The following is a 25240-nucleotide window of genomic DNA, read 5'->3' as shown; positions in this document are numbered from 1 at the left end:
TTCCCTTCACCTAAGATGATTCTTGTCTATTATCTAGTTAGTGAGTTCCCCTCTCCCTCCCTCCCCACCCTCGCAACCATCAAAGAATGCTTGTTTAAACCAAAAAAGGTGAATTTAAGGTATGTAAATAACACTTCACTAAATGTGTTAACTCCAAGCATGAACTTCTCTGAGACATAGTAAAGCAAGATGACTGCAACTAACCCAAAACTCACCATACAGAGCTCCTCGGCTCCTACTCCAGTTTGTACCTAGAGCTTTTTGCATCCTTGCTTCCACAACAAGCCCAAAAAGAATTCTGAAGACTCCACTCAAGATTGGTTTTCTAAATATCATAAAAAAGTACTACAGAAGGTTGAGGAGTGGAAGGCGGCATGATAGGATCATTTAAAAGTTGATTAAAAGTTCTGCTGAGCTGACTTTTAAGAATAAACCACCCTGATCTTAGGATCCCCCAGGCAGAGCAGACAGCAGATCAGAGGGCCAGATAAAAGGGAGGGCCAGGCAAGAATTCTGAAGGCTAAGCATGCTGCAGCCGGCTGGCAGTTGGGAGAAAAAATCCAATATGTTTGCTGAAGAAAGATGCTTATTTTTGTTTGTATTCTAGCCTAGCTGATATCTGTCCCAGGATCAACACCCAGAGAGCACTCCTGAATTGTTCATTTTCCACATGGAGGAGGCCCTGGCACCTTTGTGCCCATCAGCACAAAGCCACTTTCCAGGGAAGCATGGTGAAGATACCGGAGGCAGCTGAAGTTGTCCAGGGCTTTGAGCAAGGCCCTTGGCTCACCATGGGCACCAGCTGATCCAGGGACCATGGCAGCGCTGCAGGAAGCTGAGCTGTGTGGCCACCAAATGCTTTCTAATTAAACAGCCTCTCCATCATTTCTGGCCCCAGAGAAGGATGCCCTTGATTTCTTGGCAGTAGTAAGTCCACGGAGCATCCCCTCTCCCTGCCAGGAGTGGTACTCCTTTCTCATGTCCATCTCTTGGCTCATTCTCAAAATGTGGCCCAAGAAAGGCCTTGGCTGTCTGCGAATGCCAGAGGCTTTACAGTTCAAGATCGAAGCAGGATTCCACAGAGCAGCTCAGAGAGGAAGGGCATTCCAGGATGAGCTCTGTAGGCTAACCAGGCGCTGAAAAGATTACACTGCCTGCATGTGACATAAATCTTAGCTGCCGAGCACTGCTGCCACAGAAATACCACAAGTGGGTGGGTGGCTTTAAAGAGCCCTGGTTAAGAGTGCACCTGCTAACCAAAAGGTCTGCAGTTCAAATCCACCAGCCGCTCTTTGGAAACCCTATGGGGCAGTTCTACTTTGTCCTATAGGGTCGATATGAGTCAGAATCCATGGCAATGGGTTTGGTTTTTTGGTTTTGGATGGCTCTAAAGAGCAGAAATTTATTTTCTCACAGTACTATAGGCTAAAAGTCTAAGAAGTCAAGGTCTCGGCTGTGTCAATCCCTTCCTGGTCAGGAGCCCGGGGCTGTTCCTTGGTTCCTTGTCTTGTAGATGATCCACACATGATACCTGTCCCCCCAGCCCCCGTAGTGTGTCTGTGTGTACCTCTATGTCTAATCTGCTTTTTTCATAACTCAGAAGTGATTTCATTTTCCATGAAAACCTTACTTCCAAATACCACCCAGCGATGTTACTGGGTTCTCAAGTCAGCCTGCCCCCCTCCACGGCACTGACTTCATACCTTCTCTCACCTCCTCAGGTCCCTCCCCCGCCCCTATGGCTGATGACCTCATCACAAGCATTTTTTTTTTCGAGAAAGCAGACTGGCCCGTGCGATAAGAGCTCCAGAATCTACCTTCATCCATTCCCACAGGCTTCTTCCCTCCTATCGTAACAAGAGAAGCATCTTTCTCTCCAGTCACAGGTCAGTCCTGCCCCTCTCACCTTCAGCCAGACTTCAGCCCTTCCAATGAGCCAGCATGTCCATGTGTTTCTGTTCTCCAAATCGTTCTCAAACCCACCCGGTTTTTACCACCAAGAAAGCAGCATCGGAACTGAGCGTGCCCTTTGGACCTGGGGTTCCTGCGCTGAGAAGTTCCTAGACAAAGGGAAGATTGAGGACAAGGACCCTTCTCTGAGCCAACAGAGAGAGAAAGAAAGCCTTACCGTGGAGCTGGCGCCCTGGATTTGGACTTCTAGCCTTCTGGGCTGTGAGAGAATAAACTTCTGTTTGTTAAAGCCATCCACTTGTGGTATTTCTGTTATAGCAGCTCTACTTAATTAGGACAGCTGTGAAAAAGGAATGAAGTACTGCTACATGCTACAACACGGATGAACTTTGAACACATATGCTAAGTCAAAGAAGCTAGTCATAAAAGACCACATACTGTATGATTCTATGTATCCATCAATATCCCTGGCATTAGTGAGCTGAAATGGACTGGTATCGGCCATTTTGAATTGGACAATCTTCAGTCTACTATGCCGGGAATGACAACTTGAAGTAGAATCGTGTTGCATTCATTGTCAAAAAGAACATTTCAAGATTTCTCCTGAAGTACAACACTGTCAGTGATAGGATAATATCCATACAACTGCAAGGAAGACCAGTTAATATGACTATTATTCAAATTTACACACCAACCACTAAGGCCAAAGATGAAGAAATTGAAGATTTTTATCAGGTGCTGCAGTCTGAAATTGATTGAACATGCAAATGGGATGCATTGATAATTACTGGTGATTGGAATGCAAAAGTTGGAAACAAAAAAGAAGGATCAGTAGTTGGAAAATATGGCCTTGGTGATAGAAACAATGCTGGAGATCGAATGATAGAATTTTGCAAGACCAATGACTTCTTCATTGCAAATACCTTCTTTTACCAACATAAACGGCGACTATACACACGGACCTCACCAGATGGAACACACAGGAATCAGACTGACTACATCTGTGGGGAGAGAGGATGGAAAAGCTCAATATCATCAGTCAGAACAAGGCCAGGGGCCGACTGTGGAACAGACCATCAATTGCTCTACGCACGTTCAAGCTGAAACTGAAGAAAATCAGAGCAAGTCCACGACAGCCAAAATACTACTTCGAGTTTATCCCACCTGAATTTAGAGACATCTCAAGAATAGATTTGACTCATTGAACACTAGTGACAGAAGACCAGACGAGTTGTGGAATGACATCAAGGACATCATATATGAAGAAAGCGAGAAGTCATTGAAAAGACAGGAAAGAAAGAAAAGACCAAGATGGGTGTCAGAGGAGACTCTGAAACTTGCTCACGAATGTTGAGCAGCTAAAGCAAAAGGAAGAATTGATGAAGTAAGAGAACTGAACAGAAGACTTCAAAGGGCGGCTCACTTGTCTATGCCAAGAAATACAGAGATCCATTTTTATGCCTATTCCCAAGAAAGGTGATCCAACCGAATGTGGGAATTATAGAACAATATCATTAATATCACACGCAAGCAAAATTTTGCTGAAGATCATTCAAAAATGGCTGCAGCAGTATATCGACAGGGAACTGCCAGAAATTCAGGCCGGTTTCAGAAGAGGACGTGGAACCAGGGATATCATTGCTGATGTCAGATGGATCCTGGCTGAAAGCAGAGAATACTAGAAGGATATTTACCTGTGTTTTATTGACTATGCAAAGGCATTCGACTGTGTGGATCATAACAAATTATGGATAACATTGCGAAGAATGTGAATTCCAGAACAGTTAATTGTGCTCATGAGGAACCTTTACATAGATCAAGAGGCAGTTGTTTGGACAGAACAAGGGGATACTGTTTGGTTTAAAGTCAGGAAAGGTGTGCGTCAGGATTGTATCCTTTCACCATACCTGTTCAATCCATATGCTGAGCAAATAATCCGAGAAGCTGGACTATATGAAGAAGAATAGGGCATCAGGATTGGAGGAAGACTCATTAACAACCTGCATTATGCAGGTGACACAACCTTGATTGCTGAAAGTGAAAAAGACCTGAAGCACTTGCTAATGAAGGTCAAAGACCACAGCCTTCAGTATGGATTGCACCTCGACGTAAAGAAAACGAAAAATCCTCACAACTGGACCAATGAGTAACATCACGATAAGCGGAAAAAAAACTGAAGTTGTCAAGGATTTCATTTTACTTGGATCCACAATCAACAGCCATGGAAGCAGCAGTCAAGAAATCAAACGATGTGTTGCACTGGGCGAATCTGCTGCAAAGGACCTCTTCAAAGTGTTGAAAACCAAAGAAGTCACCTTGAAGACTAAGGTGCGCCTGACCCAAGCCATGGTATTTTCAATCTCAACATATGCATGTGAAAGCTGGACAATGAATAAGGAAGACCAAAGAAGAATTGATACCTTTGAATTGTGGTGTTGGCGAAGAATATTGAATACAGCATGGACTGCCAAAAGAATGAACAAATCTGTCTTGGAAGGAAGTACAACCAGAATGCTCCTTAGAAGCAAGGATGGCGAGACTGCATCTTACATACTTTGGACATGTTGTCAAGAGGGATCAGTCCCTGGAGAAGGACATCATGCTTGGCAAAGTACTGGGTCAGCAGAAAAGAGGAAGACCCTCAATGAGGTGGATTGGCACAGTAGCTGCAACAATGATTTCAAGCATAACAACAATTATAAGGATGCCACAGGACCAGGCAGTGTTTCGTTCTGTTGTGCATAGGGTCGCTATGAATCGGAACTGACTCAATGGCACCTAACAACAACAACAACATGTATACAAAATATCCAGGATAGCCAATTCCATAGAAATAGAAAGTAGATTAGTGGTTGCCTAGCGGTTGGAGGGCATGGATGGTTGATTGGGGGGTTTCTTTTTCGGTGATGAACGTGTCCTAAAATTGATTGTGGAAAGGTTACATAACTAAATATACGAAAAACCACTGAATTGTACACTTTAATGGGCGAATTGTATCGTTTGTGAATTATATCTCAATAAAGCATTTATTAAAAAAAAAAAAAATGCTAAGGATGCCTGGCAGGGGATAAAAGCGTTTCTAAGAGTGTAGATATCCAGGTTCTTCATTTATGGTGTTCTTTGGTTTCCTTTTGTTTTTATGTTCATTTCTAAAAACAGTCAGGACACCATGAGGACAAACTGGACCCCTCATCACCCTCAGAAACTATGTAACTGTTGATTCGTTTTTAAGTAGTTTCATGAAATTGGGATCTAAATGAACCAGGCATTCATTTTATTACCTAAAGACACTAGAAAAGCAAGGTGATGCTGTCATGTAACACTTTTAATTGTTTTAGGGTAATCATGTGATCTGTTGACTCAACGGTGTGGGTTATGTAGATAAACTAGCTGTTGGCAGCCTAAAGAGTTAGTCATTTGGGGCCTAAATGTAGTACTGGGAGGTTAAATAGGAGCCAAACAATACTTTGGTGAACTCCCATGACATACCAATAAGTTTTGGAGTCTCCTAAAAACCCCGATCAAGATCACTATACGCAGTGACATCAATTTTACCTCCACTTGCTTGTTCTTTTCCGGCCTCCTCATTTGCTGCCAATCTGACTGCTAAAAGCACTTTTAAAGCAAATTTTGACCAAAGAAAATTCTATCCCTTATCTGATGAGACCGTCATAACTGGGGAGAGAAAAAATGGGCTCTTGAATATCTGGGATGACAAAATGTTTTCAGGGTAGAGCTGCTTGGCTTGTTGCTTGCAAACTCTGGGTGTGTTGTTCCTTTTCCCGCCATGATTACTGCCTCCCAGAGAGGCGGGCCTTCAAGCAGCTGGTGGAGGGTACCTTCTTACCACATGCGTAGGTAACGGTGAGGTATTTTTTCACTCCTGGCAGACAGGGGCTTCCGAAGTGGTGATTGTTGGCAATGATTTTGCATCTCTGCTTTCCGTAGCATCTCTGGGATAAAACTTGCAACGGGGAATAAGACAAGCAGTCTGAAAGGCATGAAACACCAACAAGAGCTTTATGCTGCAGTCCATATATGCCCACCACGTACTCAGTGGTGTTTTCTGTGTTCAAGCGGGGTCTATGCACACAAGATACCCTAGTCGCTCTGGACCACAAAGTAAGCCTTTCTACCATCAGCTCAGCCACTAACTAAACAGCCCTGAGATCAGCTCCGACCCATGAAAATACACAGAGACAGATTTCAAATCACATGGAGAGAGTCTCAGTAAGCACCCACAACGGGTGGTGTGCTGTTTCAGTGAGAATAGCTTAGTGGGCATGTGCTTACAAGGACCCTGAGCTTGGTGGAATTCTCTGCTGTCACCATCTTGAAATTCTTAAATATTTTTGAACAAGGGGCCCCACATTTTTGTTTTGCACTGAGCCTGGCAAATTACGTAGCCATTCCTGCACACAGAGCAGGTAAAACCTGTAGAACCTTGAATGAGGCTCTGTTTTTTTTTATGACCCTTACCACTCCTTGTCATATTCTCTTTGATTGAGAGTCCACCCCCCCATATGGACAGAAGCTCCATGAGGGCCGCGGCTATGTCTGTCTTGTTCACCTTCTAATTCCCACTCTCTGGCACACGGCGGAAACACTGGTGCCGTAGTGGTTGAGAACTACAGCTGCTAACCAAAAGGTCGGCAGTTCGAGTCCACCAGGTGCTCCTTGGAAACCATATGGGGGCAATCCTACTCTGTCTTATAGGGTCGCTATGAGTTGGAATTGACTTGACAGCAACGGGTTTGGTTTTTTTGTTTTTGGCACATGGTAGCAGCCCAACACATAACTGACGAGTGAACGAGTGAATGAATAACAAAATAAACTAATAAACACAAGGATGTGTTTCCCATAATAGACCCACCAGCACCCTGGTACAACATCAGCACAATCGGTAAACGTTAGTTGAACATCTGCTGAGGACAAGGCACCATGTTAAGCCTGATCTTGCATTTGCGATGGAGCTGGGACACCCTGTGTCTGGTACTGTGTGACAGTGAGTGAGTGGTCCCGAGGAGACGTGCTGCGGGGTGGAGGCGGAGGAGATCGCTGTGGACAGGAGTGGTCAAGGGAGGCTTTATAGATGAGAGGGCTTGGGTATGGAGCATGACTCCAGTAGAGGCAGGCAAGAGGGCAATGTATAAACACCAAGGCAAACGGAGTAGAAGGACCTGAGGGGGCGAGGGGGCTGAGCATGAACTGGAAAAGCAAGCGTGGGCAGGGAAGTCAAAGTTGGAAAAGCAACTGGGGTGAGTTTGAGATTGCCTCTGGATGCTTAACTCAAGAATTTGGACTTTATTTTGCAAGCAACAGGGAGCCTAAAGCAATGGGCTGGTGTGATTGTCCTTTGGGGATATCGTACCAGATGTTTGACCACATTAAAGTTCAGAACCCCATTCACGGAAACACGTCGTAAAGAAAGTGAAAAGATAAACCACAAAGGGGGAGAAGACGTTTTCAACATATATCATTAATAAGGTTTGTAACAAACCCTGGTGGCACAGTGATTAAAAGCTACAGCTGCTAACCAAAAGGTCAGCAGTTCAAATCCACCAGGCACTCCTTGGAAACCCTATGGGGCAGTTCTATTCCGTCCTATAGGGTTGCTATGAGTCGGAATCGACTTGACAGCAATGGGTTTGGTTTTGTTTTGGGGCTTCTACAAATAAATACAAACAAGACATAAGCAACTTGATTTTTAAAATGGGCATTTCACAGAAGAGGAAACTCATGCCATACATACGGGTGGTCCCCGATTTACGACGGCGCTACGTTCTGATGACTTTGTCGTAAGCCAGTTCTCACATAAGTCAAATATCTTTTTTTTTAGCTTTCATTATTATTGCCTTTTATGATCAGTATCTTTATAAATCCCATCTTTATTTTCTTTGGGGGCTGGAAACATTACTTATAAACCTACGGATGTATTTTCATACAGACATAAAAAAATACCCCAACATGAACTTCATTGTAAACCGGGCCACAGCCTCTATACAGCTGCGTTTTGTACAGTAAATCATAAAATTGACATCTGTGAGTGAGAACATTAGCAAATGATGAGCTACAACACTGCACGTTATATTACTAACGATAAGATGCACAAAAAACCCTGACAGTTAAAAGTGCGGTTCTTTGTAACTTGACAGGTACTACCTGTATATGAAAAGAAACTTAATCTGATTTGTAATCAGGGAAATGCAAAAGGGACATATTTTACACCCTAGTTAAAAAAACCCAGTTGCCGATGAGTCGATTCTGACTCGTGGTGACCCCACGTGTGTCAGAGTAGAACTGTACTCCAAAGGGTTTTCAATGCCTGAGTTTTTGGAAGTAGATTGCCAGGCCTTTCTTCCGAGGTGCCTCTGGGTGGACTCAAACCTCCAAACTTTTGGTTAGCAGCCAAGCGCATTAATTGTTTGCACCACTGAGGGACTCCTTGGAATATAAAGAGCAGTAATAAAAGTTAACTTCAAAATTAATGCACGTGAGGTGCATTGACCAAAAACTGAATCTGAGTCTCCCATGTGGAAGATGAGAACTCTACCACCAAACCACCAAGGCTTTATTTATTTTTTTCTTGTTGATACTCTTTTTTTTTTTTAATTGCACTTTAGATGAAGGTTTACAGAACAAACTAGTTTCTCACTAAACAGTTAGTACACATATTATTTTACGACATTGGTTACCAAACCCATGACATGACAACACTCCCTCTTCTCGACCGTGGGTTCCCTATTACCAGCTTTCCTGTCCCCTCCTGCCTTCTAGTCTTTGCCCCTGGGCTGGTGTGCCCCTTTAGTCTCGTTTTGTTTTATGGGCCTGTCAAATCTTTGGCTGAAGGGTGAACCTTGGTAGTGACTTCAGTACTGAGTTAAAAGGGTGTCTAGGGGGCATACTTTTGGGGTTTGTCCAGTCTCTGTCAGGCCAGTAAGTCTCGAACCACCAACACTTTTGAGACACACTGCCAAACTTTTATCCAGAAAAACCGTACCGATTCACAGTCCTGCCAAAATTGTATGAGAGTGCCCCAGAAACCTTATGTTTTCTTAGAGCTTTAAGGACATACATGCACCCGAGTATATTCTTTAAGACTCGCAGAGAAAAAAAAAGTATCTCCCAGCTATAAGACTATAATCCCCTTTGGCCAGGAGGTCTTGCAACCAGCCTATGATTTACAGTGGGCGAGTGTCTGAACTTTTTGGAGTGAGGAGAGCAAAAGGAACCATGGTGTGTTTTCAGGAAGAGGTCCCCGGCAGTTCAGGTCTGGTTCAGGTCTGACCATATCCTGTTGACACTGAACTCTGGACTGTTGGCAGGATTTTTTTTAAGTGATTTTTCCCCTCCTAGGTTGATTTTGTTCATACCTTCTCTTCCCGGCAAGCTACCTTCCATCCTCAATGTATGTGATAACAAGATATTCAACCATTTGAATTTTTACTTTTTGGCTATTGTAGAATGCTAAAACTTAATCGCTCCTTACAACCTGTGTTTATTTAGGTAATTGGGCTTCGTGCTCTGAAATGGGGCTGTCTTGGCAGAAGGAGCTGCTGGCACCTTGATCTTTGGCTGAACAGTCCAGGCCTGCCCACACTTGGCCTTGTGACGGCCTTGGCCCAGCTGCTGACGCCCACTGCATGGCTTTCACATTCCCTTATTAAGGAAGTAGCAGATTCCCTGGAGCCCACCCAGAAAACCTAAGTGCGGCAGGAAATGACAGCAACAGTGGTTGCCCGGCCAGGAGAACTTTCCCAAGCTCTGTATGTTCATGTCCAGGTCTTTGGGAAGGTTCGTGTTATGAATGGAACTGTGTTCCCCCAAAATATGTATTGAAATCCTGGCCCTTCACTCTGTAAATAGAGATCTCGGGTGGTGTGAACAGTTTGTACGCAGCTACTAACCTAAACATTGGTGGTTTGAGCCCAGCCACTAGTGTTGTAAAAGAAAGGCCTAGCAGTCTGCCTCCATAAAGATTAAAACCAAGAAAACCAGTCAGAGCTGACTGCAATGGATTTGGGTTTTTTGTTTGTTTGTTTGCTTTTTTGTTTTTAATACCTGTTGTCATGGATTGAATTGTGTCCCCCCAAAAATATGTCAACTTGGCTAGCCCATGATTTCCAATATTGTATGCTTGTCTACCATTTTGTCATCTGATGTGATTTCCCTATGTGTTGTAAATCCTATCATTACGATGTAATGAGATGGATTTGTGGCAGTTATATTGATGAGCTCTACAAGATTAGATAGAGTCTTAAGCCAATCTCTTTTGAGATATAAAAGAGAGAAGCAAGCAGAGAGACACAGGGACCTCATACCACCAAGAAAGCAGCACCAGGAGCAGAGTGCGTCCTTTGGACCCAGGGTCCCTGCGCAGAAAACCTCCTTGACCAGGAGAAGACTGACGAGAAGGACCTTTCCCCAGAGCTGACAGAGAGAGAAAGCCTTCCCCTGAAGCTGACGCCCTGAATTTGGACTTCCAGCCTACTAGACTGTGAGAGAATAAACTTTTTGTTTGTTAAAGCCATGCATTTGTGGTATTTCTGTTACAGTAGCACTAGATGACTAAAATAAGACACCTGTAAATAGGAGTCCCTGGGTGGTGCAAATGGTTAAGTGTTTGACTACTAAACAAAAAGTTGGTGGTTTCAATTCACACAAGGCACCTCAGAAGAAAGGCCTGGCAATCTATTGCCAAAAAAACAGCCATTGAAAACCCTATGGAATGCAGTTCTACTCTGACACACATGAGATAACCATGGGACAGAATTGACTCGATGGCAACTAAAAAAAGGAATACCTGTAAATATGATCCTGTTTGGAAATAGGATTTTCTTTGTTAAGTAGGTCATATTTGAGTAGGGTGGGTTCTAAATCTAATCACTTCCGAGTCATAAAAAGAGCAGAACAGACACACACACCACACACACACACACACACACACACACACACACGGGAGAGGAGCAGGTTAGGGTAGAGACGAGTGCATTTGAAAGGATTTCTAGAAGTTACTAGAAGCTGGAATCTACAAGGAAGCACCTCCCGATAGAACCATGTCCTGAATTTGGGCTTCTAGACTCCAGAACTGTGAAAACACAAATTTCTGTTTCTTAAAGCTACTCATTTGTGGTATTTGTGTTATGGGAGCACTAAATAACTAAGACAGGTTACTAGCTTCTTACATTAAAATGCTGTTTTGCTGGTGTTCATTTGGGACCTAAGATGATCAATTTCGTTCGCGACTTCTCTTTACTAGATGAGACATAAGTTCGGAGGGACCTGACTTGCTACAAGGCCTTTCAGAAATGTCTTTGGGTCAGCAGCCCTTGAGAAAAGACATCAGATCTGTCTATGTTTGAATCTGTATGGCCGGAAGATGCCACTTTTTGAAGAAGTTTCCACAGCTGGGCTGTTTCTTCCCTTTTATTTGAGTTGTAGACAGCCTTTAAGATGGACCCCCATGATCCTCCTGGAATTCACACTCTTCTGTAAATTCTTCCCACAAGGAATCCGAGAGAGTGTGGCAGAGGTGCCAAAGTGCAGCCTCCCCTTGCTCTTCTGAATCACTTGCTCTGGGGAAAGCCAGCTGCCACGTCGTGAGGATACTCAAGCAATAGTGTGCAGAGGCCCATATGGGAAGACAATATGGCCTCCTGCCAGCAGCCAGCACCACCCTTCCAGCCGTGTGAGGGAGCCACCTTGGAAGCTAAGCCTTTAGGTAACTGTGGCCCCAGCCAATACCCTGGCTGCAAATTCATGAGACTGCATAAGATCCCAAGCTGGAATTGCCCAATGAAGCTACTCCTGGATTCCTGTCCCACAGAAACCCAGAGGCAATGAAAGCTTGTTGTTGTTTTAAGCCATTAAATTTGGGAATATTTTGCTATACGGAGCCCTGGTGGTGCAGTGGTTAAGAGCTCGGCTGCTGACCAAAAGGTTGGCAGTTCGAATCCACCGGCTGCTCCTTAAAAACCCTACAGGACAGTTCTACTCTGTCCTATAGGGTTGCTGTGAGTTGGAACTGACTCGATGGCAACAGACTTTTTTTTTTTTTTTGCTTTAAAGCACATTTTGATACTTGGAAGATGGGTGCTGTGGTAACAAAAACCTAAAACTGTGGGAATGGCTTTGGGGCTGGGCAATGGGCAGAAGCTGCATGAACCTGGGGAGAGCGTTAGTGGAAGTGTAAGGGCCTTGAGGAGAAGCCCAGCCTCTGTAGTCGCTGTACTCTGATGCCAAGTGCATCATCAGGGCAGAATGTCCCACTGGCAGCAAAGAATGGGACACAGGTGTGCTGAGATAGTTCCCCTCAGGCCTCTGGATCACCCCAGGTAGTAAGCAATCTGCCTCCTTTACCCCACTGTGCCATACAAATAGAATATTCTGTGTGTGATGATGGCAGAAAGGTTGGGAAGCACTGTTCACAGCAAGAGTATCGTGTGTGGCTGATGCCAACTGTCTGAATGCCTAGTGTCCCATGGTCTTAGCTGCCATGACACATTTCAGACGGGACCAGATTAGGGCACTGCCTTAGTTATCTAGTGCTGCTATAACAGAAATACCACAAGTGGATGGCTTTAACAAATGGAAACTTATTCTCCTACAGTCCGCAAGGCTAGAAGTCTGAATTCAGGGTGCCAGGTCCAGGGGAAGGCTTTCTCTCTCTGTTGGTTCTGGTGGAAGGTCCTTGTCATCAAACTTCCCCTGGTTTAGGAGCTTCTCAGAGCAGGGGCCTCAGGTCCAAAGGACATGCTCCGCTCCTGGTGCTTCTTTCTTGGTGGTATAAGGTCTCCCTTGTCCCTGCTCAATTCTCTCTTTTATATCTCGAGATTGACCTAAGATACAACCTAATCCTGTAGATTGAGTCGTACCTCATTAACACAACTGTCTCTAATTCTGCCTCATTAACACCATAGAGGATTTACAACACGTAGATAAATACATCAGATCACAAAATAGAGGAAAATCACACAATACTGGGAATCATGACCTAGCCAAGAAGACACAAATTTTGGGGGAACACAATTCAATTCATGACAGGCACCATACATAGCACGTTGGGGCACTGCCTTCCCTTCTCTGGGCCCAGAATTCAGAGGCTTTCCTGAGGACAGGCCTGAGCACATCTCACCCGTGGGCATGTTCAGTAGGAGTCTGGGTCCCGTTAGGGAAGGTACTAACATCCAGGCTTCAGGTCCATCTGCAGATGCTTGCAGGGGGCATAATGGTGTCACAACTGTGTAGGCAACCCCAGCTTCCACCAGGTAGGCTGCCCTCAGCAGCCACTCAGCTCCTGTATCTTGAACTTATCCTATGTATGAAGTTGTTGTTAGCTGCCTTTGAATCAGCCCCCAACTCATGGCAACCCCATGCACAACTGAACAAAACACTGCCTAGTTCTGTGCCATCCCCAAGATTACTTGCAGATCAGACCATTGTGATCCAGAGGGTTTTCACTGACTGATATTTGGAAGTAGATTGTCAGGCCTTTCTCCCTAGTCTGTCTGAGTCTGGAAGCTCCACTGAAACCTGTTCGGCATCACAGTAACAAGCCAGTCTCCACTGAGAGATGGGTAGTGGCTGAGCATGGGGTACACTGGCCAGAACAGAACCCGGGTCTCCCGCATGGAAGGCAAGAATTATACCACTGAACCACTAATGATCTCATATGAGCTACACAGAATCAAAAGAATAACCAGCCCTAGGTAACAAACCCAAATGGCAAGAAAAGATACTGTTGGGAGCAGGATATTTACAGCAGAAGAAGAGTGTAAAGAGTTAATATCTCTACTCTGCAAAGAGCTCATAAAAGTCTGTGAAAAATAAAGATCACTACAGAAAAAAAGGGCAAAGGCTAGAGAGACAATGTGTGCAAGTACAAATACAAAAACATGAGAAAATGCTTAAGATCTTTAATAATCAAAGACATGCAAATTAAAACTACATCAAAGAACCACTTTATACCTATTAACTTGGAAACAATAAAAAAGTCATACACAGAAAACAAAATTTGCAAGGGAACTCATGGGTCCAAAACACTTGGGGAAAACTTTGGTGATACATAGGAAGAATCATAAACATGTCCACACCCTCTTTTGGTAATAAAACTTCTGGAATTCATCCCAAGAAAATATTCCAGAGGAAACAAAAAGCTAGAAGCACAAGCTCATTATACGTTTTTTAATAATAGTTGAAAATCAGAAATAATGAAAAAAAAAATCCCAAAACAAGGATGAGTAAATTATGCAATATCCCCTTAACAGAATATTGGAACGTGGTTGACATGGGTAGGATCTTGTTGGTCACATGGAAAAATACCCATGATAAAAAGTTAAAAGAAAAAAACACAGTATGCAAACATAATTACAAGAAAATGTTCTATGCCTGTCTTAGTCATCTTGTGCTGCTATAAAAGAAATACCACAAGTGGTTGGCTTTAACAAAGAGAAATTTATTCACTCACAGTCTAGTAGGTTACAAGTCCAAATTCAGGGTGCCAGCTCCAGGGGAAGGCTCTCTCTCTCTCTGTCGGCTCTGGAGGAAGGTCCTTGTCCTCAATCTTCGCCTAGTCAAGGAGCTTCTCAGGTGCAGGGACCCCGGGTCCAAAGGACGCACACTGTTCCCTGTGATGCGTCCTTGATGGTATGAGGTCCCCAACTCTCTGCTTGCTTCCCTTTCCTTTTATCTCTTGAGAGATGAAAGGTGGCACAGGCCACACCCCAGGGAAACTCCCTTTACCTTGGATCAGGGAGGTGACCTGAGTAAGGGTGGTGTTACAATCCTACCCTAATCCTCTTGACATAAAATTACAATCACAAAATGGAGGACAACCACACAATACTGGGAATCATGGCCTAACCAAGTTGACACACATATTTTTTGGGGGACATAATTCAATCCATGACGATGCCCATAGACCAGGACTTGAAAGAAATCCAGAAGAGTGAAATTAATTTCATTTAATGGGTTTAATTTGTGACAGAATATTTTTCTTATTTCTGTTAAATGGTATTACGGTGTGCAAAATAATCATGTTTTATATATATATACACAAATATATATATATATATGCATTGTTATAGATTGAATTGTGTCCCCCCAAAATATGTGTAGTAAAAACACTCGTGGCACAGTGGTTAAGAGCTTGGCTGCTAACCAAGAGGTCGACAGTACGAATCCACCAGCCCCTTGGAAACCCTATGGGGCAGTTCTGCTCTGTCCTATAGGGTCGCTATGAGTCAGAATCGACTCCAGGGCTATGGGTTTTTTGGTTTATACCAGTGGTTAGGAAACCCTGGTGGTGTAGTGGTTAAGTGTTACGGCTGCTAACCAAATCGGCAGTTCAAATCCGCCAGGCGCTCCCTGGAAACCATATGGGGCAGTTCTACTCTGTCCTATAGGGTCGCTATGAGTCGGAATCGACTCGACGGCACTGGGTTCTGGGTACCAGTGGTCATAACCCCATTTGGGAATGGGTTGTCTTTGTTATGTTAATGAGACAGGATTAGTGTAGGGTGTGTCTTAAGTCACTCGCTTTTGAGATAGAGATTAAACAAACAAGTAGCAGAGATGGGGGAAGAGAGATGCCAAGCCACATGAAGATCACCAAGGAGCCAAGGAATAGAAGCTGAAGAGACCAGGACCCTCCGCTAGAGCCGAAAGAGAGAGAAAGCCTTTCTTTACAGCCGGCACCCTGAATTCAGACTTCTAGCCTCCTGACTGTGAGACAACAAATTTCTGTTTGTTACAGCCACCTACTTGTGGTATTTCTGTTGTAGCAGCACTAGATAACTAAGACGTATATATATAAATATATGTCCCTGGGTACCACAAACTATTAAGCGCTCAACTACTAAGTGAAAGGTTGGTGGTTTGAACCCACCCAGAGGCACCTCGGAAGACAGGCCTGGTGATCTGCTTCCGAAAGGTCACAGCCTTGAAAACCCTATGGAGCCCTTCTACTCTGCACACATGGGGTTGCCATGAGTCAGAACTGACTTGAGGGCAACCAACAGCAACACACACACACGCACACAGGCGCACACACGCACGCACACATAATCTGTCTGTGGAGATATAATCCTTCTGCCAGCAGAGGCTTGCATGTTGCTATTAGGTGAACAGGCTTCAGCAGAGCTTCCGGACTAAGATGGACTAGGAAGAAAGGCTTGTGATCTACTTCTGAAAATCGGCCAGCGAAAACCCTATGGATGCCAATGGTCTGATCTGCAACCAGGCGTGGGGGTGCCATTGTTCATGGGGTCACCACAATTAGAGGCCCACAGGACAGGAGCTAACAACAACATATCATTATTATTTTAGAAAGAACTGGCAATACTTCCCCTCGGCGCCTAGTGTTAAAGCCGCTCTCCACGGTGGTAAAGACCAGAGTGGCCCCGATCCTGGACAGCGTCACTGAGGCCCAGCTGGCCTTCCCTAGGTGTGCTTCCAGCAGGCTCCCCGGAGCCTGAAGCAGATGAGGTTTTGCCAGACTTAGCTTTATACACAAGAGGAAAAGCATCCATGTGGTCTTCTCAAACCAGGTGTTCCAGGATGAACACTGCAGGGCAAGCCCCCTTTTGGAGGTGCGTGGTGAGGCCAGGCCTCTGGGCCTTTAACCACCTCAGCAAGCTGGTGCCAGGCTCTGGGGTTAGGATAAATAGTCCTCGCTGCAGTAACTCCTTACGTGGAGCAGGGACGGCGAACTGGAGCCTGCAGCCCGGATGTGGCCTGCAGGCATGCTTTCTTTGGCTTGAACAGCGTTTAAAAGTTGGAACATTTCACATAAAAAAAAAAAAAAATCCAGATTTCTAGCATCTCATGAAAGATTGGAAGCAACATCAAGTAGACTCCACCTCATGACGACTCCAATTCATGGTGATCCCATGTGTGTCAGAGTAGAACTGTGAGCCACAGGGTTTTCAGTGGCTGGTTTTAAAGAAGTAGATGGCCAGGCCTTTCTTCCGAGGTGCTTCTGGGTGGACTTGTACCTCCAACCTTCTGGTTATTAATCAAGTGCATTCACTGTTTGTACCTCCCGGGGACCTGGCACTGCTGTAGTCACTGGGATTCTGCAGAGCTCACTTTCTCCCAGGGAGACGGACCATAAACACATCAACGGCTATTTCCGTGAATGACTATTTCCATGCTATGATGAAAACCAAACAGGGAGACAGCTCCCAGGTGACCGCAGGACAGGTGGTGTGCTGTCTGGGTGCTCGGGGACACGGCTCTGAGGCAACATCTGAGTTGATTCTGGAGTGACAAGCCAGAGCCGGCTATGCAAAGATGTGGGGTGAGAACATTCCCGGCCAAAGAAAGAGCTTGTGCAAAGGCTCTGGGGCAGGAATGAGTGTGGGGAAGAAGGAAGGCCACGATAGCCAGAGGCGGTGAGAAGAGAGAGACGGGGCCAGGCTAGGAGACTGGGCTTCATTCTGACTACAACAGGAAGTGAAGGGTTTTCAGTAGGGAGGTGATATGATCAGACTTCATCTTAATAAAAGCCTGCTGACTGTTAAATGGAGCCCTGGTGGCACCGTGGTTAAGAGCTCAGCTGTTAACCAAAAGGTCCGCAGTTGGAATTCACCAGCTGCTCCTTGGAAACACTATGGGGCAGTTCTACTCTGTCCTATAGGGTCACTAGGAGTTAGAATGGACTCGATGACAATGGATTTCGGTTTGGCTGTTTAATGAAGAAGAGATTAGGGAGGGGAGGGAAGAAGGGAAGACAGGTGACCAGTCCAGGCAAGATACCTGGAGTCATCTTGGGGCAAAGTCCAGAAGTGGCTGGATTAGAGATCCACCTTGGGGTAGAGCCCACTGGACTTGTGGAGGGAGCAGCTGGGTAGCTGCTGGGTCAAAAAGGTGGGTGATATTAAAGGATGATTATAAAAGCGGAATTATCTGATCATTTCATATTTGGGGGTAAGACGTGAGGAGTACATGCCAAGTTGGGCCAGAGAGTCAGTGATTCTTCATAGCCAGTTGCTGGGTGCCATGCAGTCGATTCCGATGCATAGTGACCCCATGTGTCAGAGTAGAACTCCCCCATGGAGTTTCCTAGGCTGTAATCTTCATAGAAGCGGATTACCAAGTCTTCCTCTCATGGAGCAGCTGGGTGGATTTGAACTGCCAACCTTTTGATTAGCAGCCAAACACTTATCTGTTGCATCAACAGGGCTCCTGGCACTCAGTTACCAAAAACCAAATCAAACCTGCCACTGTCAAGTTGGTTCTGACTCACAGTGGCCCTACAGGACAGAGTTTGGCTGGCAGCCGAACAAGCTCTTAACCACTGCACCACCAGGGCTCCAAGCACTGAGTTAGATCTAGAAAATGTGTCAGCATAGGGCAGCCCGTGGCTTGTATTTTAGCGCTAGCCTGAACGGTGAGAACAATCGAGGCTTCTGTAAGGCTGAGGGCAGCATGGCGATCCCATGTGTGCAGAGTAGGACTGTTCCACAGGGTTTTCAATGGCTGTGACCTTCTGGAAGCAGATCACCAGGGCTTTCTTCCAAGGTGCCGCTGGATGGGTTTGAACCTCCAACCTTTTGGTTCGTAGTTGAGCGCTTAATGCTTTGTGCCATCCAGGGACTCGTGTGTCTTTTAAAGGGCCCTTTGATTTCCCCTTCGAGCCTCTCTCCACCCCAGAGCACAGAGTAAAAAGGTCCATGGTGTTTTGGCAGTGGGTCAGGCCTGAAGGTAGAGAAAAGCTGGATCCCTGCGCGTCCACCCAGGGCAAGGAGGAGCGGCACTTGCCTGAGAAGGTGGGAGCAGGTGAGAAGGGCAGCAGGTTGTTTCTGCCTTCCACCTCTGACAGTGCTCAGGCTTTTTAACTGAATAGCAAGCGAGGGCCACACAGGCCTTTCACACACCAGCAAGAGTTATTAAGGGCATTACAACAGCTGGTCGACCTAAGGATTCCTCGAACTCTCTATGGAAACCCGTCTTCTGGCCACGACGTCTGCTAACGTTTTCTTTGGCTGATTACTTTCTCATTTTAAGCCCAACTTCCACTCGGCCTACTAGGAACGTCAGGCAGTGATGGGCTTGCTCCTAAAGGCAAATAGCTTAGTCTATGGGATCTGCCTCCTCGGTAGACCAAATTCTTCTGCTCAAAAGAACAGCTGGAATAGAGGCTGCTGACTGCTGCTTTCCAAATCACTCATGGCTGAGTCAGATTTAGTAAGCATAAGAAACGGGGTGCCCTCCCTAATATTACGAAAGGAAGTCCCTTTTTGCAGTAGCATAGGGCAGAAAGGTGGGTAATGAGATTGGAAAGCAGTTCCATTACCAAGAGTCTCTTCTCCAACTAAGAAGCCCAGATATATGGGGTGGGGGGAGGCTCCTGCAGTGACGATTGGCTTTTAGGAAACAAACCAGCTGCCACCAAGCTGACTCTGACTCATGGCGCCCCCATGTGTGTCAGAGTAGAACTGTGCTCCACACGGTTTTCAATGGCTGATTTTTTGGAAGTAGATTTCCAGGCCTTTCTTCTGAGACACCTCTGGGTAGACTTGAATCTCCAACCTTTCAGTTAGCAGCCAAGAGCTTAACCATCTTCACCACCGGAGGACTTCTTACAAAGCAAAGCCTGGGTAGAGGGAGGCTCCTGCAACGTTCAGGCAACGGTCCTTCTGCCGGGGCCTTACGTGGGAGAAGCCACCGATCTTGGGCCTCTGAAGACAAGCAGGTGTTATACCAGATGGAGAATGCCAGGAACAGGGCAGTGGGTGCTACTGTTAACAGACCATGGGGACCCACCACAAAAGTGCCTCTCTGCCCAGTTGACAGTAGAGCCTGTTAAGATGGGAGCCTTCTCTCCTAGACCTAGTTGAGAACAACCAAATGCCCACTTCAGCCTTCCTTTGTATCCACAGGGCTGGCCTTCAAAGGACCCTCTGCCATTTCTTGACACAAGGGCCTTCTTGGAATGCTGGGTGGGGACCTTTATGGGCACAAGGTCCTTGTGAACTACTTTTTGGACCTCTCTGGAGTCTCCCTGAGGGGTTGCCCATGGAGTTAGGATCCCTTCCATGATGGATCATCTTATGTGCCAACTTCGCTGGGTGATGGTACCCGGTTGCTTGGTCAAACACTAGTCTGGGTGCTGTTATCAAGTACAGTGTGATGTGATGAAATCAGCTGGCCTTAGTGAAGCAGATTGCCGCCATGATGTAGGTGGGCCTCATCCAATCCACTGAAGCCTTAAAGATCAAAAAGAGAGTTTTCCCCAGGGTGTACTCTGCCCCAGGCTATAAATAAACATCTTGCCAGAGCTTGTCCGTTCTTTACTGTTCCTGTCACCAGACCTACAGATTTTGGGACACAAGGCAATAGGAATTTCCAGCCAGCCACCTGACATACAGATTTTGGACTTGCCAATGCCCAACAATTACATAAGCTAATTCATTAAAAAAAAATCAACCTCTCTCTCCCTCTCTCCTTTCCCACCCTGTCTCTCTCCCTGTTGGCTCAATGGTTAAGCTCTGGACTGCTAGCTCAAAGGTTGGTGGTTCAAACCACCCATCAGCTCCACAGGAAAAAAATCTGGTGATCTGCTTCCATAAAGATTACAACCTAGAAAATCCTGTGGGGCAGTCCTATATAGGGTCACTCTGTCATATAGGGTCACTATGAGTCAGAATCGACTCAAGGGCACTTAATAATTTATACACAGGTAGTCCCCGACTTACAAGAGGGTTCCTTTCCGACAACTCCATCTTAGGTCGATTCTAATCTAAGTTGAAGACCCTTTTTTAAAAGTTTTCATTATTATTGCCTTTTATTTTCAGTATCTTTATAAATTCATCTTTGTTTGTCTTTGGTGTTGGAAATGTTACATATAAACTTGCAGATATGATGACACCAGCAGATTATATGCTGCAGTATTACCCGTAGTTTATGTTACCAACAATAAGACATACCCCCCGAGAAAAGGACCGTCATAAGTGCAGTTGGTCATGACTAGAATACATCGTAAATCGGCCACTACCTGTACACAGTAAGATATATATATCCAGGGTCGGATTACCCAATAAGCCAGGTATGCACAGGCTGACTTGTGCTTACTTACTAATCTAGTGACCAATTTCACATGGGTTTCATGATGTGGTGAAACCCACGGAATTGTTCACTACAGATTAGTGAGTAAATACAAGTCAGCCTCTGCATACCTTGCTCACTGGGTAATCTGCCCATGTCAGGGACTAAATTTGAAAAGAGGCTTTGATTCTGTAGGAAGGTGCTGTGGGGTTGGGAGACAGATGGATGCCAGCCACACCTAGAAGCAGAATGTTTGATGTGGTGAAAAAATGTGAAATTGTTCACTACAGATGATCTGGTAAGCAAGGTAAGCATTATGCTTACCTTGCCTATTGGATAATCCGCCCCTGTATATATCTTACTGATTGTATTTCTCTAGAAAATCCTAAAACACCTTACCTTCCTGTTTTATTCAGGCCCAAGGTATTATTTATGCACGGATTTCTTTTTTTGTTAATTAATGTTTAATTTCACACATAATGCATGAATAAATTATAGCAACTAAGAGCACTAGGGAACTTATTGTAGGTTTTGATCAATAACACACAATTCCTTAGGCTGTTATGCAGCAGGGTCTGTTCTCCCTGCAGGCAGATGGAGATCCAGGCTTTCTCACAGCCTCAGGGTAGAGTGACTCTGAGGGGTGGCGTTATCAGGCCTATATCCTGGCCATCCTCTCTCAGCTCCACACTGCAGCCTCCCGTGAAGAGCGAGTCTCTGGGCCCCTCTCCTCCTCTCCTCGTGCTCACCTCCCCCCCCCCCCCGAGCACACTGGCTCTTCTCGCCACCTAAACACTCTACCTCCAGGTACCTGCAGGCTCCTTGGAGTCTCTGCTCAGCATGTCCATCACCTCATAAAACTGCATCTTCCCCTTGATGTACCGGCTTTCCATATCTCCTGCCCGCCACGTGCTTTCCTGCTTAGCACCAATCTGAACCAGACGGAGACACGTTGTTGATAGCTGCTGCCAAGTTGGCCCTGACTTACGGCACCTCCACAAACAACGAGATCAGACCCCTGTGCTCTGCAGGGTTTTCACTGGCTGATTTTTTTTGGAAGTAGATCAACAGGCCTTTCTTCTGAGGTGCCCAAACCGAGCGCATTAACTGTTTGCACCCCCCTGACATACATACTAATCCCTTATTATCTGTTTCCTTGCTGCCTCTCTGTCCACTGCGGGAACGTCAGCTCCAGGAGGACACAGACTCCATACTGGTAACTGATCACTTCCGTACGCCTAGGACAGGGCCCAGCATACAGCAGGCGCTCCATAACTACTTGGCATGGGTGGCACAAATGGTTTGCACTCAACTACTAGCCAAAAGTTTCGCAGTCCTAACCCACCCAGGGGCACCTTGGGAGACAGGCCTGGCGATCTGCTTCTGAAAGGTCACAGCCACTAAAAACCCTATGGAGTACAGTTCTACTCTGCACACATGGGGTCACTATGAGCCGGAATCAACTCGATGGCAACAACAACCAACCTAAAGGTGGGCAGCTCAAAGTCATCCAATGGCACCACAGAAGAAAGGTTTGGCAATCTGCCTCCATAAAGATCACAGCCAGGAATATCCTATAAAGCAGTTCTATCCTGTAACACATCGGTCAGGATCAACGGGAGGGCAATGGGTTTGGTTTGTGAGTTTTGGTGGAATGACTAAACAACTGAGGGACTCCTGAATGTGGGGCAAAAGAAGCTCTGACTTGGGTGGGGCAATGGTTCCTCCCCGCCCTTGAGTTCCCTTCCAATCCACCCTTGACTTCCCTTTCTAATCCATACTTGACTTTCTCTCTAATCCACCTTGACTTCCCTCTCATCCACCCTTGACTTCCTCTCTAACCCAACCTTGACTTCCCTTTAATCTACCCTTGAGTTCCCCTCTAACCCAACCTTGACTTACCTCTAATCCACCCTTGACTTCCCCCTCTAATTCACCCTTGACTTTCTCTCTAAACCACCCCTGACTTTCTCTCTAAACCACCCCTGACTTCCCCCTCTAATTCACCCTTGACTTTCTCTCTAATCCACCCCTGACTTCCCCCTCTAATTCACCCTTGAGTTCCCCTCTAACCCACTCTTGACTTCCCTCTAATCCACCTCAAGTTCTCCTCTAACCCACCCTTGACTTCCCCTTCCAATCCACCTTTGACTTTCTCTTTAATCTACCCTTGACATCCCCTCTAATCCACCCTTGACTTCCAAATTCCCTCTCTAACCCACCACTGACTTTCTCTCTAACCCACCCTTGACTTTTCCCTCTAATCAACCCTGGATTTTCCCTCTAACCCACGTTTGACTTCTGTCTTCCCTCTCAAATCTGCCCTTGACTTTCTCTCTAATTTACCCTTGACTTTCCGTCTAATCCACCCTTGACTTCCCTCTAATCCACCCTTGACTTCCCTCTAATCCACCCTTGATTTTTCCTTCTAATCCACCCCTGACTTCACCACTGATCCAGGTACTGGTTACTGACGGAGCCAGGACTCTGATCCACTCAAGACAGCAGCCTAGTTACAACTACGTAGAAACACGTACCCACAGGGGAGAGACGCCCTGCATCCGAGGAGCAGATGTGCTTCTCCTGTGTCTTCCTGCCATATGTTGCTGAGTAGATGTTGAGAAACTTGGATTCATGGCAGTGCAGCTTCAGCTCCTGGTCTTCACACACAGTTTTGTTTTTGAATTCACCTGAAACAGAAACAAAAATCAGTGGCACCATCAGCTTCCCGCGGAAGAATCTGTGTGCACCTCCCAAGTCTTGGCTGCTCATCCCCCCGGGCTGCATGCTGAGAAGGGGGCAGTTGGACGGTCCTACTTGCCATGATGTCGCTGACCTTGGGAAACAAAACCCTCTGCAGGAGAGGGTGGGTAGCAGCCTCCCCACATGCACACAAATGGCAGAGATTATTCTAAGGTGCAAACGGAGGGGAAATGCCAGGTTGAAGAAGGTGGGATCACTGGTGTAGGTCCTCAAAGTGGCCTGGGAAGCCTCTCTTTCTCCCCACCTGTAGTCACACATTCTTTAATTGAAAGGAGTCTTTTCTCAAACATTAGCTTGTGGTCCTGGGGCTGAGGACCACAGGTAAAGATGATCGGTTGCCTAATAAAAGCGTTAAACCTTCTGGGGAGAACTGTTACACCTCCCCACAAGATGCCAGCAAATTTCTGTCTTCCTCGTTTATGTGTTGTAAAAGGGAGAGATGCTATAAAGGCAAAAATACTTCCTTTTCTAGGAAAGGGGCGAACACCAGGTACTGTGTAAAGAATCCCTCTTTAGAGAAGTATGAAAAGCGTGTCCCAAATCCGGCAATCCAGGAACAGGCAACGTCTCAGATTGATGGCGCATTCTAGGTTAGGACAATCTGAACCTAGGACCCAGGTGAAGGTGGCACTTTGTTCCCAAAGAATTTAGGGAAAAGCTTGTTTACTTGCTTAATCTGCTTGCCCTAGTAAAAATTTTTTTGTAACATGAGAGAGTTGACATTACAAATGCACTTCCAAAGAAAATAAGATTTGTTGTTTAAAGAGTGCACCTAAAAACTTCCATTAATGAAAATGTCTAAGAACAATTTGATTTTTCAAAGTAATAATAGATAACACTCTAGACACAAAATGTCATGTGTTATATGATTCTATTTACAGGACATATCCAGAAAAGGTGAATCAGTGAAGACGGAAAGTAGATTAGTGGTTGCCTAGGGCTTTTGCTTTTTTTTTTTAGGGCTTTTGGTGGGAACAGGGAGTGACTGCAAATGGACTTGAGGGAATTTCTGAGATGATGGAAATATTCTATACCTGCGCTGTGGTGATGGCTGCACAACTCAGGAAATTTACAAAAAAAATCATTGCATTATACACTTGAAACAGGTGATTTTTATGCAATGTAAATTATACCTCAATTATCAAAAAAATTAAACATATTGTATTGTAAACATTATATTACACATTATAAATGTTAAAATAATATTTTAAAATATTTAAAGGTATTTAAAAAACAATAATAGCTAACATTTATTGAAGGAGCCCTGGTGGCACAATGGTTAAGTGCTCAGCTGCAAACTAAAAGCTTGGCAGTTCAAACTCACCCAGTGGCTCTGTGGGAGAAAAAAACCTGGTGATCTGCTTGCAGAAAGATTACTGTCTAGCAAATCCTATAGGGCAGTTCTACTCTGTCACAATGGGTTATTATGAGTCCCAAATCAAACTGATGGCACCTAACAGCAACACTTACTGAGGGATCATCTGTGGTTCAGTGGTAGAATTCTCCCCCCACCCCGGGG

The 25240-nt window shown here is 45.4% G+C and overlaps 1 protein-coding gene across 2 annotated transcripts in view; it reads right to left on the bottom strand.

The window, feature by feature from the left end:
- Nucleotides 1–25240, bottom strand: part of EVA1C (eva-1 homolog C) — a 100034-nt gene that overhangs the window by 13865 nt on the left and 60929 nt on the right. Inside the window, exons 4-5 of one of the 2 annotated variants that reach the window (XM_003410306.4) lie at nt 23496–23648; nt 5759–5902 (exon numbers count right to left, since the gene is read on the bottom strand). In XM_003410306.4, the coding sequence (XP_003410354.2) occupies nt 5759–5902; nt 23496–23648 (297 nt within the window). The remainder of the gene's footprint in view (nt 1–5758; nt 5903–23495; nt 23649–25240) is intronic. The other variant, XM_064273185.1, reaches the window with a different exon arrangement.

The sequence above is a fragment of the Loxodonta africana genome, chromosome 20 (assembly GCF_030014295.1).
Source record: "Loxodonta africana isolate mLoxAfr1 chromosome 20, mLoxAfr1.hap2, whole genome shotgun sequence".
Classification (NCBI taxonomy): domain Eukaryota; kingdom Metazoa; phylum Chordata; class Mammalia; order Proboscidea; family Elephantidae; genus Loxodonta; species Loxodonta africana.
The sequence above is the reverse complement of the archived record's forward strand: the minus strand, read 5'-3'. Positions and strand labels throughout refer to the sequence as shown.